The following is a 14,770-nucleotide window of genomic DNA, read 5'->3' as shown; positions in this document are numbered from 1 at the left end:
TCATGTGCACTCTCAGCCTACCTAAAACAGTGGTTAAGCAATTAAATATTTATCTCAAGAACTGCTTCTGGAGGAAATTTGGAACAACTGAGAGAGGTGCAACACTCATAGCTTGGGATACAGTATGTCAACCTAAAGCTAATGGAGGACTGGGGATTTTGGATATTGAGACACACAACAAGGCTCTCCTTCTCAAGCAGCTTCATAAATTTCTGAATAAGGTTGATACTCCTTGGATCAATATTGTTTGGGAATCCTACTATTCCACGTCACTTCCTGGGGAGAGACTGGTAGAATCTTTCTAGTGGAAAGCTATACTCAAGCTTTTGGCAGTCTACAAGCAATTTGCAATCTGCAAAGCAAACTCTGGAGCCTCTACATTTCTGTGGACTGATAAATGGTGGGATCAATCACTTGATACCAAATTCCCTGAGCTTCACTCTTTTGCAAGAGATGTTTCTGTATCTTTGAAGACAGTTATGACTGGCCCTGATTTGTCCGTACTCTTTCACACCCCAATGTCTGAACAAGCCTTCCAACAGTATAACCTACTTCTGCAACAGTTGCAACTCAGACCATCTACCAGCATCTCGGATGAATGGTGTATTATGGGCTCTACCAAGGGGTACTCTTCCATCAAAATATACCACCACATGAAAGGACCAAGCCTGGTTCACCCAATCTTCCCTCAGATTTGGAAAACATCTTGTAGGTTGAGGCATAAGGTTTTTATCTGGCTGCTACTTCATGACAAGATCAACACACGAAACCTACTCAACAGAAAGAGTATGCATCTTGAGGATTATACTTGTGTTCTATGCTCTGACAACACAGAGGAAACTATGCTACATTTATTCTGGAATTGTCCTTTTGCACTTCAATGCTGGGAATCTATCATTCCTTCCAAGTTGAGAAGCATCTCCATCTTTGATGATTTCCAACTGGCCATGACAGAGCTACCCTCAGAGATTGCACTAGATATTGTCTCTATGGGCTATTGGGGTATTTTGTCGACCAGAAATGATAAGATCTTTCGAGCTGCAGCTCCTCACATACAGGGATGTAAATTTTACCTACAAGAAGGACTCTGGACAGCACAGATCAAAGCAAAGCATTCAAAAGCAGTCAAGATTAGGTCCTAGGTCACACAGAACATCTAAATTAGTTTCCATGTTTCACAAAACGGGTATTGGCTGATCTCTTTTTAATTTGGACGGTTTTGTACATATTTTATTATTAATATAATTTACGTAGAACTATTGTTCTACGGTTTTTCGGTCGAAAAAAAGAACATTACAAGTACGACTCATGAAAAAAAAAGACAAAAGAATCTGTGCACATTTATATATGTAACAACAAACAGAAACAATTGACCATGCCTATTTTGGTTTTTGACAGGAATTACCCTTAACCATGGCTGTGAGAGGTGGCCTGAACTGGAAGCTAAAAAAATTCTAGTGAACTACCCCCACCCCCTCCCCGTCCCCGCGAAAAATCCAAAAGTTCTGAGAAAAATCCTTTTTTTGCTTCTGTTTGCAAAAAGCACCGGCCACTTATATAGTTCTGCCTGGTTCTGCTGGGCGTCTTTCGGGTCGTCCGCGTTATGCTTGACCGCCTCCTGATGGTAGACGTGGTCCTTCTTGTCGGGAGGTGAATATTGATCGTGGCCTCTAGGCATGCTACTAGGCGTTGTACACCGTGCGATGCCCAATAGTATTATTACTTTTCTTTCGTACCCAGTCAATGTAAATTTTTTTAAGAAAGGAAAACGGAGATGAAAAGATGTTTCTGCATTTTCTAAGGGTCTCTCTATATCACATCTAGACGTGAGATAATACCTCACATCTTACATGACATTATCTTAGTTGATTTTCTTAGCACTTGTTTGTTGCTTTTTATTTGTTTGTTGTTTTTCATTTTTGTTGTTGTCCAGCCCAGCGTAATTTTTGTTTTTTGAGAATCACCCTGCCGTTTCTCCCTTGCTAATGCTGCTAGTCGTCGGACTAGTACAAACAACAGCTCGCGTCCCGTTATGTTGTTGCTACCAGCTGTACTAGTATACTACACTACACAGCAACTAGCATCCTTTTCTGTTGTTGTTGCTAGTCGTACTACAACGCTACACTACACGGCAGCTTGCGTCCTTCTCTTCTTACTCTTCTTATGACCAAGAAAATCTCGCTAGTATATTAGTCTTCTTTCCAATAAACATGTGGGAGATGAACACATTTTGTTTTTTTTTTAAATTTGATAAACACGAACAATTTTAGAACAATGAACAATTTTACGAATTTTGGAACATTTATTGAATCTTATGAATTTATGAAAAAAGAAAAAATAATCAGAAAAAATATCAACTTTGGAAAATAGAAAAATTTAAAGGAGAGAAAACCCAATAAAGAAAAAAATGATAAAAATAGAAAACATGAACAAAACAAAACAAAAAACATATCCTAGCTACTTGGGCCGGCTCATCTGCGGTTTGTTCGCTGTCGAGGATGGACTTGCAACTGGGACAAAAAAATGTCGGACCCCCAGTGGCAAGTTGAGGGTGGACTCGCAATTGGGAATAAAAAGGTCAGACCCTAGTTGCGAATTGTGTTTAGACTTGCAATTGAGACAAAAAAGGTTGGGCCCCAGTTGCGAGTCAAAGGTGGACTTGCAACTAGGACAAGAAAAGGTTATGCCCTAGTAACGAGTCGATGGTAGACTTGCAACTAGGAAACAAAAAGGTCAGGCCCCAGTTGCGAATCAAAAGTGGACTTGCAATTGGGAGTAAAAAACTCGAGGAATAGTTGCGAGTCAAGGGTGGACTTAAACTCAGAAAAAAAAAGGTTGGACCCTAGTTACGAGTTGATGGTGGACTTGCAACTCGGACAAAAGAAAGTTTGACCCCAGTAGCAAGTCGAGGGTGGACTTGCAACTCGGACAAAACATGTTGAGCCTGAGTTGCGAGTCGAGAGTGGACTTGCAACTTGGACAATAAAAAGTCTCGCCCTATTTGTGATTTGAGAGGGGACCTAGAACTAGGACAAAAAAGGTTGGGGCCCGAATAGAGGGTGGCTTCCAACTGGGACAAAAAAGGTCGGACCTCAGTTGCGAGTTGAGGGTGGACTTGTAATTAGGAGGAAAAAATGTTGGCCCCCAGTTGCAAGTCGACAATGAAATTGCAACCAAAAAAAATGTCAGCACCAGTTGTGACTCAAGCATAGACTTGCAACTTGGACAAAAAAAGGCCGGACCCTAGTTGCGAGTTGAGAGTGGACTTGCAATTGGGACAAAAAAGGTCAGGTCCTAGTTACGAGTCGAGGGGGTTGCAATTGGGACGAAAAAAGGTCGGGCACTAGTTGCGATGATGGACTTGCAACTGGGAAAAAAGGTCGAGCCCCAGTTGCGAGTCGATGGTAGACTTGTAACCTGGACAAGAAAATGTCAGGTCCTAGTTGCGAGTCAAGGACGTACTTGCAACTGAGACAAAAAATGTCGGATACTATTTGCATGTTGAGGGTGGACTTGCAACTGAGACAAAAAGATCAGGTTCTAGTTGCGAGTCAAGGGTGGACTTGCAACTTGGACAAAAAATGGTCAAGCCCAGTTGCGAGTCGAGGGGACAATGGCGAAGCCAAACATGCCTAGGCCAACAACAGGATACGCAAAAAACAAATAGCGACAAGCAAGGTAGAAGATGGAGCGCTTGCAATTGGGAAAATTATGAGCCTAGTTGCGAGTCGAGGGTGGACTTGCACCTGGGACAACTACGAAACTACGAGCCCAGTTGCGAGTCAAGGTTCGACTTGCATCCAGGATGAGACAAACTATAGGCTAGTTGCATGTCAATGGTGGATCTATAACTGGGATGAAAAAATAAAACACAGACAAAATAACAAGGGGCAAAAGGTCGGTCAATGAGAAGATGGGGATAAGCTTCATCGTCGAACCCCAACACGATGACATATATGGGCCCATGTGAAAAGAAACGTGAGAACATGATGACACAAAACAAGCGGGACAAGAGGACGCGCGACAAAAAATAATGAGCTGACACGGACACACATGTTTTGGTTTGTACGAACATTAAGGCAAACAAATCAGACAGTTATAGACTTAGATGAGCTAAAAAATTCATCTAGCGTGGATTTAGCAAATCTGAAGCAAAAAATCTAGCTTTTTTTTAGAGAGGCAAAAAATCTAGCAACACGGTCATACCAAAAATAAAACAAAAGAGGAAATAAAAGACACGTGGCCCTTCAAAAAAAACTAAGCCCACAGAGAAAAAACCAATACACAAAACATAATAATGGCACACAAAAAAAATCATACCAGGCCTCACTGCTCCACAAGGGACAAACAGAAAACACGACACAACGACAACGAGCACGACTCAGAAACACGTGTATCTAACAGTATATGAGTTATATGAAACATTGTTAACTCTCATTTAGATGACTAGCAAACCAATCCAAAACGAGACCCAGACAGTGCGGCAAAAATGACGCAACAAAAGACGCATGCGCGAACATGTCGACAAGTAGATACCAATCACACAACTGGACACATAGCGCGCATGAAAAAAAAAACCGTGAGCAGGATTTGCACGACATTCAAAGTGAACATATGACAAAGTGAAAACAAGTTCATGAGTTTTAAAAAAATAAAGAAGGAAAGAAAGGAAAAGGTAAAAAATGAAAAAAGAGGAGAAAATAAAAATAAAAACCCATGAATTTAAAATTAGTTCCCAACTGAAAACAAATAATGAAATAGAAAAATGAAAATAAGACGGAAACGAAAAAAAACAAATACTGAGAGTCAAATGAAAGTGGACAAAAATGAGAAGAACTAGAATTGAGTTGTTGCACAGACTTGTGAAAAGAAAATAGAAAAACACAGCCGGCGGCGAAAAAAACAAAGGCGTGAGGCTCTGAAGAGGAATGTGAGTGGACTATTGACAAAAAGCGGCCTGCCAGCCCAATATCACAAGAAAAAACACGATAACGGCTCAACCTCGCACTAGCAACAACCTGGACATGAGCTACGCGCGAGACAAGGCTCAACGAGCGAGCATACCAGCCAGACCATCACGTTTTGTACAAATATTAAAGATAGGAGATCCATCAACTTTGAACTTAGATGTGAGGTAGCTATTTCACATTAGATGTGAAAAAGCAAATCTTTTTTTTTAAGATGATCTAGGCTACCTATCCTCATTCTGATGAGAATGAAATCTGTAATTGAACTGGGTGGGCCTAAATAACAGATAGTTTGAATTTCCTTTTCTCTACATTTTTGTAGCTCTATATATTATCTCTAAGGTAGGTGACAGACACAGCTCTGTAAGCTACTTTAGGAACCAGAAGATGTATCTGGCAATTTTCATGCTAGACTTTATTTTTTTACGACAGTAATCCAATATTTTCCCTCTTGGATTTCTTACATAATGGCGTAACGGTGCATTAATTATAATTTTTCACATTTTATTTTATTCATGTGGAACTCCATTTATTATTACGATTTGATATGGGGTGTGTTTATCTTTGCCATCAATTCACACGCTTATGTGAAAAAATTATATTGATTTCAGTTTGAGTTGAATATCCAATCTCAATATGAGAAGCCTCACGAGGTTGACCTTAGATCATTGCATGTGACTGAACCTTCAGTATTTACCTTTGTGTTGGACCCAATTAAGTAAACTAAGTAAACATAGCTATTTGCTTGCCACTGTAAACCAAAAATTGAACAAAGATGCATTTTTATTGTTCTTTTTCTTTTTTATCGATGTTCATGTCCACTGCATTATTTCATGTTGTGAATTTTCCTGGTTTATGCATACTGTATTTATTTTTACAGTTCTTTGAAGAGTAGAATTCTTTTTCTAGTGGAATGAATAAGAAATTGGTTATTTTTTACTTTTTTGAGCGAAGGTTACTTTATACTTGTATTACGCAGGGGCCTGTGAGAACAGGATGTATGTATGATGGGCCGCTTGCCAATTGGCCGCTCAAAAAACCAGTACCGAAGTTCAAAAAAAAAATGTACCGAAGGACAGGAAAAAAAGACTACACCGCTCCACCGCTCCCACCCCCTCGCCGCCGCCGCCGCCGCCGCCGGCAGCTTGCTCCTCCCAGCGGTTCGAATCGCCGTCTTGGCCGGCCACAGTTCGGGCGAACCAGCTCCCCTTGTCGTCGGCTGCTGCCCCAGCTCCTCCGCCGGCTGATTAATCCCCTCTGGTCGCACCTCCGCCGGTCAGTGCTCTTCCGTTCGCCCTTGCTTGCGCGGAATTCCTGCAGAAACAAGTCCGAATCTTTGTCGAGTGCCTTCTTGGGCTCGGATTTGCTTCTCCTACTGGAATTTGAAGCGGTTGGTGATCTATCTGTATATAAGTATAGCCAGGAGCCAGCCTTTCCTCTGCAGAAATTTGCGTCCAACTTACTGAATTTTTTTTTGTCAGTTTGGCCGAACCTCAAGATATCTGCAGAGAGACTCTGCGAAATTTGTCGGTTTGGCCGAAGCTGAAGATATCCAATGGAGTCATGTAGCGTTGCCAGGATAACGAGCCTAGGGAAGCTTGCTATGCACCGGACATATTTGTGCACCCTGATCTTCAGAACTTTGCCAAAGATGCTAGGCTTCACTTCCAGTTCACTGGAGAGATTCTGCAAAGCTGAACATGTTGAGCTACAACTGACCAAGAAGACTACACTGGGCACATTGCCGGAGCTGCCTCCGGATGTTTTGATGGGCATCTTTGCCACCCTTGAGATCCCTGACCTCGTGCGTGCCGGCTCTGTCTGCCCATCCTGGCGCTCCGCATACACAAGCCTACGGAGCCTTGGGCAGTACAAACTCCAGCAGACGCCATGTCTCCTCTACACTTCCAAATCCACTGGTGAGAGTGTCGCATGCCTCTACAGCCTCGCAGAGAAGCGATCGTACAAGTTAACCCTCCCGGAGCCGCCTATCCGTACTAGGTGTTTGATCGGGTCCTCACATGGATGGCTGATAACTGCTGATGAGAGATCTGAGATGCACCTCGTCAATCCGGTCACATGTGAACAGATTGCTCTCCCTTCAGTGATCACCATTGAGCAGGTGAGGCCCATCTTTGATGAGCATGGTGCTGTCCACAAGTATGAACTCTCATGGCACACTGGAATGCACGATGGTTATAACTCGCCGACAATCTTTGCTCTTGACAACCTGCGGCACGAACTCCACTATAAGGCGTATGTGTTCTCCGATGCATCCACGGAAAGCTTCATTGTGGTGCTCATCCACAATCCAATGCGTCAGCTCTCTTATGCAAGGGTAGGGGATGACAAGTGGACCTGGCTGCCACCTTATGATATCTATGATGACTGCACTTACAAGAATGGCCTATTGTATGCAGCGACTGCAACTGGAGAAATTCATGCTTTTGATCTTAGTGGGCCTGTCGCCAGTATGAAGATAATTATGGGGGCATCTGAGAATATTTCAGCTGGCAGTGCGTACATTGTTCAAGCTCCCTGGGGTGATCTGCTGCTTATTTGGAGAATCTTCGGCGATTATGATTTAGAACCTGAACCTGGGGCATCTGTGTTTTGGCAAACAGGCAGAATTAATATGTATGAAGTTGACTTGGTGGCAAGTAAACTTAAGGCAATCAATTCGTTGCGTTCCCATGTGTTATTTCTTGGGCATAATCAATCTCTTTGTCTCAATGCTGAAGAATATCCAGCTCTCAAGGCAAATCATGTCTACTTTACTGATGATAGTTTTTTCTGGACAACGGGATTGAAGAATAATCACCGTGACATGGGAGTTCTTGATTTGGATGATAATAGCAGGGAGGAAATTATATCTCCTCATCTTTGCTCCAACTTTCCGGCTCCTATGTGGATTACGGCTGATCTTAGAAAGATGAACTTGGCATCAGTAGGGGCAGCTTGAATAAGAGTTGATGGGTTCAATGAGCTAATAATGGGTGGTATTTGCAAGGTTATTGCAGATACATAGGGACCAATAGGACTGTGCGCGGCCATTATTTGCAATGAGCTAATAATGCCCTTAGTTTGTACACGCGACTAGCTTCGAACCAGTTTACTTTGAATAAAGAGATTGCATTTTCCTTTGTTTACTCATGTTGTTTACTCAATGTACCAACTAACTCTCTCCAATTTTAATGTGTCAACAGAAACTTGAGGAATACCAAATTGCTCTCTCCAATTTCTTTTTTGAGTATGTTCGGAACATATGGTGTATGCTCAAAACATTGCTGGGGCGGAATCAACAACAAAATCTTGCTGAAACAGAAGCATTTTTTATTTTTGCTGTAACAAAAAAGATTTTCATGCATACAAACAAGGGCAAAGGTCGATGTATAAGGAAGAAGAATTCCCAACAGGTTGTCAAGAAGTTGATCATGAAATTTGTTCCAGATTTGTCTACCACCTAGAAACAAACTAATTGACCAATGTAGTTGAACAACAAATGTTCCCATTTCATACATTTACAGGCAGTTTGTGACTGGCCACTCTACACTTTTGATGCGCAAGAGAGAATTCTTGGTCCTGTAGAATGCCGAACAAGACGGCGCCTAGTTGCCGCCTCTTTTGCTGCTTGTCTTTGCACAATATCGGTTCCTGTAAAACTGGATTAACTTAGTTTGGTTTTATGTCAGGAACAAGAAATATGGCTATTCACAGGAGCAACAACAGCAGCAGCAGCACATCTATTAACTTGAGAATCAAAAACCTACATGGTAGATCAAGCATATTGTTGCCACCAGTCAGGACCTAGCCGGTGGCAAAAGTGCGCGTGCCAGCGGACATCATCGCCGGAGCGAAGTTTGGCGACGCAGCCAAGCTCGCCGCACCAAGTAGCCCCTACTTGATGCAAATAGGAGCAATGCCTGATCATCTATGGTTAGGCCATTTCAAAATTAGCTGACTGGGCACTCAAAGGGAGGAGAAATATGTTGAACTGAAAGTAATACGATGACGCCTTACGTCATTGGTAGGCACAATGAAGCTTGGTGACCTCTGCATCTCAAACATGCACATATGGCAGACCGTTGAATTTCTTGGGCAATTGACTCTGGATAATCTGCAGTAGTTGGCATATTGGTCCACGATCCAGTCGGGTACTGCCTCATCATCCACGATCTGAGAGGAAGAATGGAATTGGGCATTTGTACTCCACTGTAGACCTAGCCTCTGAAGTCTGAACTGAAGCAAGATGTGGGTGGCAGGGATCCGAGCGCTTACCACTGGCTGGCGTTGGCGCTGGCGCTGCCGTGGAGGTGGAGCCGAGGAAGAGGAGGACGAAGCCGGTGAAGCTGGATCCGAGGAAGAGGACGACGCTGGAGAGGGAGGACAGCGGCGGCCTGGACGATCACCACGGCGGCCGTAGAAGATTGCGTGCCCCCGTGCTGGAGGCTTCGGCGGCGTCGCCGGCTTGCCGGCGCTGGCTCCTCGGCGGCGTCCGGCGGGAGTGGTACGGCGTGAAGGAGCCGGTGCCCGGTCAGGTCAGCCGGGGTATTTTTTTTCTGTTCTTTTTCTTGATCTGGCCGGGATAATTTTTCGGAGATGAGAAAGAGGGAAGATGGGGCGGGACGCGACGGGGGCACGGGGCATATGAAGCGAACCGACGGTGTTCTGTTCGGTTGCGTTCTGGCCCACGAGGTTTTCCCAGGTGGGCCATTTGGCCCATGTTCCACTCTGTCTCTTCTCTCTCTAAAAAAACACATTCCCTCGAACACACGCACACACAGAACTCTTCCACTGAAATAAGATGGTTGTGACATTGTGATCCATCTGGTATGCAAGGTGGGAAGATAAAAAGACTTACATTTAGGAGCGGAGAAAGTACAAACGGTTGACACCGTCCGGTGTTGGTTACCACCTATGATGAACACCATGAAAATAAATGTCGATGGAGCTGTTGCGTGATATGGTTAGAGAGGAGTGGCAGCTGCAACCTACAAAAAAAACACATGTAAAAAAGATTTGTAGAAAATACACTTTCTTATAAAAAAAACAGAGGATTTTTTAATAAAAATACCATGATCTGAAAAAAAAATGCCATGTTGTAAAATTAGAGAATATTTTTCCCATAGACCAAAAAACAAAAAATGTCATGTGTTAAAATGCCATGATAAAAAATGCAATCTCTTATAAACAAAAAATGCCCTCTCTTAATAATAAAAAATGTCAACTCTTAATAATAAATATGCACTCTCTTAATAAAATGTCATCTCTTAATAATAAAAAATGTACTCTCTTAATAATAAAAATGTCATCTCTTAATAAAAAGGCACCTCATAAATAAAATGCAGCGGGACATAGTTTGAAAATTTATAAAACTGCCATGTTGTATTTTCCTAGAGAAAATGGCAGTAAAAATAAATAACAAAATAGAGGGGGGGGGGGGGTTGGGATTCGCAGGTGACCAACATGGGGATTTGAGCTGCTTCTAGTATGTTGGCTCTATGTTTCGAGATATAATTTGTTGGCGCTTTTTTATAGCAAACTGTTCTGGAATCCGACGTGCCTAGAATCCTGTGCGATGATGAAATACCCAAACTGAAGGTCGCCAGTTATGGTTTCTAGAAAATAAAGGTTTGGATCCTTCCATTATTTTTTTAACTTGGATCATTCTACCGTTGAATATAATATTATTTGAAATTTTGATTATACTCTCCGTTGCTACTGATCCACATTTTGGGAAAGTGCCAAAAAAGTTGGATTTTTATCATTTATGCCACTAGTTATGTCTCACTACTCCGTTTTATTATTAGAAGTTACAACTGCTCAAATATGCCATCATTCCATGAGATGCATGCTAAAAAATGCCATTAGATATAAAAAATGTCATCATTCCATTAGATGTTTGCTAAAAAATGTCATTAGACATTGTTATTGTTAGGTCAAACTCGTTGACCATGATATATGACAAAAATACCCTAGACCCACATGTCAGTTCTCTCTATCTCATAATGATAAGTGTGGGTCCCACTTGTCAAGACTAAACAAGCGAATGATTTAGAGGAAAATAAGAAGGCTGTTGGGATCAAATGAGACCCACACTTTATTTTAGTGCGATAGAGGGAGAGCTGACATATTGATCCATACATATTTATGTCATTATAACATGGCAAACGAGATTTGACCTGACAGTAATGATGTACAGTGGCATTTTTTAGCATGCGCCTAACAAAGCGGTGGTATTTTTTTAGCAGTTCAAATGTTTAGTGCCAAAACTGAGTAGTCGGACGCATAAATGATAAAAACCCAAAGAAGTTTTTACTTATTACTTTCTTCGTTTCTTTTTAGTTTAGTCAAGGTCAAACTTTGTAAAGTTTGACCAACTTTATTGGAAAATATCAAACATCTACAATACAAAAGCTTTATAGTATGAAAATCAATTTCATGTTGCATCTATCAATATTGATTTCATATTGTGAATCTTGATATATTTTTCTATAAACTTAGTCAAAGTTGACAAAGGTCGACTTACCAAATCTTATATGTAAACTAAAAAAACGGAGGGAATACAATGGATATTTGGTCTTGATATATTTGGTGTAAAAGAGAAAAAAATCAATAATCGGAGACAGGGTTTTGCACACTTCAATGGAGTTGGATACGAGGTGCCGCCGGACCTCCGAGCCAGACCCAGGCGGCGGAGCGGACTACCTCAGCACCCTCCCCGACGATCTTTTCCTCCTGTTCCTCGGCTCCTCGCCCGCCTCGGCTGCGCCACCGCCTCCACGCGAACCGGCCTCCTCTCCCGCCGATGGCGCGGCATGTGGGCTAGCCTCCGCGACGTCGCCTTCCGGGACGTCGCGTTCCCGTCGTTCCAGACAGCGCTCGGCTGCGTCGCCCTCCCTCCTCCAGTGGTCGCCCTCCTGATGCCTTTATATCCCTCTGCCCACACCTGCGCGTGCTCAGGCTCGAGTACATTTGGCTCGGCGACAACAACGACGACGACTTGACGACGGTCCACTTGGCGTCGCTGCAGGAGCTTGTCATGGAGAACATCTTGACACGCCGAGTCAGACATATTTCTCCCATCCTTAAGCAACTGACGCTATCTTTATTGGCGGAACAACAGGTGAGCATCTTCATCTTGGCACCAATGATTGAGAATGTCTCGTGGCAGTGGCACTATGACAATGGAACTATCACAAAGTTCCTTTGTAGCTCAGGCTAGAGACGGCAGAGAGACCGGGACAATCCCCTTCGCTGCTCATTCACGCCTTCACTGTGTGTCTCCTCTCTTGGTCAATTTACTGAAATCACCAGCTAAACTTAACTTTATGAATGATACATATGTAACAAATTGATTTTTCAGAGCTGGTATAGTTTTTCCGGTGAAGCCGCAAACTTTAAGAGATAGAGAAGCATATGGTTACCGACTTCTTTGCTTTGGAGCTACATCTGAGAACAACAGGTCATGTTTTTGGAGAATTTGTGCTGCATCTTCTTGGATTGAATCGGATCCGCAGTGTTATACGAAGACTTAAGGTCGTTCGGGTCCGACAGAGATCATGGGTAATGCTTCTTCTGCTTTATATCTCAAATTTATTATTCTCAATAATACATTTTGTAACCATTCACATCTTTGGTACTATTAGGGGGAAGAAGCATGCCCTGCAAATTGTCCTTGTGAGACTACGAACTGGAGGACCCAAATTATCTCCTTGACTGCCCTTGAAGATTTAGAAATCGATGGCTTCCAAGCAGAAGATCATGAGCTTGATTTCTTGAAACTGATATTCCGTTCTGCACCAATGCTTAAAACAGCGATTGTGAAGCTGTCAGATCAGATCTAGTCGAGTGATGATACAACCATGAAAGTATGCGACATGTTCGGGGGTACCCTCCTGTGAAATGTAATATTTATCGAGACCCGTTTCGGTACAACCCCCTCTAAAACGTATAAGGGGTAATATAATCATTGCACAAGTCGTACTTACTTGTGTAAGCATGGTGTGTAGAGCTCGAACTCAGGACCTCCAGACTACGGCAAACATGGTAGAACCAGCTCGCCTAGCAACCCGTTTTGTCTAAAATGTAGCGCAAAGCCTTAAAGATAAGAAAACCGCAGAATATTTTTAAAAACTTCCAACGTAAAATACTTTTTTGAAAAAAACTTGATTTTTTGTGAATCCCAATCACTCTTCAGATATTTGAACAAATATATAATAAACTGAAACATTTTCTTAAAACCATGAACAACTTTGAAGTGCGAATATTTTTTAAGAACGGAAAATTTTTATAATTCCAAATTTCTATGGAAACACAAACAACTGTTGGAATGTGAACGTTTTTTGCAACTCCAGAAAAGTAAAGGAAAACAACAAACATTTTTTTAACAGAAGCCTAAGACCATCATTTTTTGAATTTTTTGAAAAGAATATGAAAACAGGAACATTTGTTGAATTCCAAACAGATTATAATACATGGACATTTTTTGGAATCCCAATCATTTCTCTAACAGTTGTGAAATTTTTGAATAAACACATTTTGAACAATTTTTGGAAAACACTAACTTTTTCTGAAATTCTTGATTATTTTTTTGAGAAATGACAAACAAAAATTGAAGACATGTACATTTTTTTGAAGTTATGAACATCTTCTTACTTTTTTGAACAAATTAAAATGCTGATAAATGGCTGGAGGTGTCGCGACTTGCATACGGTGTCAGAAATCATTCAAACCTGGCATGGATACCTATCATGGGCATGTCCACCTGCTTGCAAATGTTGGGTTCAATTCAAGAATGTCCAAAAAACATTTTTGTTTCTTTTTAATAACTGAATTCAAATCAGGTTCAGTGTTAAACCGTATAACTGAAAGAAAAAACTGAAATCCAGGCATCCAGTACAAGCCCCCCTCTTGCGTGTCACCCAACACCAAAGGCTCAATCGCACACGCGTGTCCAACCATGCAGGATACAAATGGCCCAATGCATGCTTTGTTCCCCCACGTGATAGCTAAACCAGCTAAGCTATTGTGGATTTGAAATAAGTTCATCAATGCTGAAAAAAATATTCATGTCAAAATTTTTCCAAAAAAGTCCATCAAAAAAATTGGAGAAATAAGCTCGAGAAATTGAAAAGGATTGAAAATTTTAAGAACAATTCATGATTTTTTTATTTTAAAATTTTCACACATTTGAAATAACAGGAAAAAATAAAAAGGAAAACAAAGGAAAAATAAAATAAAAAAGGAAAACAAACTAGAATAAAGCCCATTTTTAAAAACATGAAAACCTGGCCTAAAACTTTACGAAGTTACATTTGCCACATAATAAGCCAGAAAGAAAGCAAGTGTTCAAGTTGTGTTCATAAAATTGTTTAGAAAGTTACTTCTTAAGTTTGCACGCTCCTCATATCTCTTTAAAATGATTGAAAATGTTGTTCAAAGGAATATACATAACATTTCGAACTAACATATATCTTTTTTTGAAATGTTTATGCTTTTAAAAAATGTTGTTCAAATTTTCGAAACATGTCATGCTTCTAAAAAAACTGAATTTTTCGAAAATTGTTGGATTTTGAAACATTATTTGATTTGTACAATTTTATTCAGAATTTCCAACAAATGTTTGATTTTTTTGGAAAGGTACCTAAATTCTGCATTAGTGTTAGTTCTTAAGTATGTGCACTCCTCGTTTTGCACAAAGATTAGTCAGCTTAACTGGTATGCCACTCACGGTTGTGCAAGAGATCTGTGGTTAGATTCCTAGCTGGGTTTTTTTTGTGATTTTTCACAGCCCGCGAAGA

General features: G+C 41.3%; 1 protein-coding gene across 2 annotated transcripts; it reads left to right on the top strand.

Annotated features, from left to right (window-relative positions):
* The first annotated feature begins 6,029 nt into the window (after window positions 1-6,029).
* On the top strand, window positions 6,030-8,831 carry LOC123162775 (F-box only protein 7-like). Of its 2 annotated transcripts, XR_006481472.1 has the most exons (3): window positions 6,030-6,357; window positions 6,449-8,383; window positions 8,660-8,831. XR_006481472.1 is itself a non-coding variant. In XM_044580540.1 (2 exons), the coding sequence occupies exon 2, from the start codon at window positions 6,523-6,525 to the stop codon at window positions 7,927-7,929; it is 1,407 nt and encodes a 468-aa protein (XP_044436475.1). In that variant the 5' UTR covers window positions 6,030-6,242; window positions 6,449-6,522; the 3' UTR covers window positions 7,930-8,602. The 2 variants fall into 2 exon arrangements, 1 of the variants encoding a protein (XP_044436475.1); XM_044580540.1 differs by lacking the exon at window positions 8,660-8,831 and having other exon boundaries at window positions 6,030-6,242; window positions 6,449-8,602.
* Window positions 8,832-14,770: the final 5,939 nt, after the last annotated feature.

Source organism: Triticum aestivum, chromosome 7B, assembly GCF_018294505.1.
Source record: "Triticum aestivum cultivar Chinese Spring chromosome 7B, IWGSC CS RefSeq v2.1, whole genome shotgun sequence".
NCBI classification, from domain to species: Eukaryota; Viridiplantae; Streptophyta; class Magnoliopsida; order Poales; family Poaceae; genus Triticum; species Triticum aestivum.
Note: the sequence above shows the minus strand (reverse complement) of the source record. Positions and strands in the feature narration are given on the sequence as shown.

What these genes read in the sequence shown, in the direction of transcription:
- LOC123162775 (XM_044580540.1), top strand. Translation starts at nt 6,523, where the DNA reads ATGGAGTCATGTAGCGTTGCCAGGATAACGAGCCTAGGGAAGCTTGCT.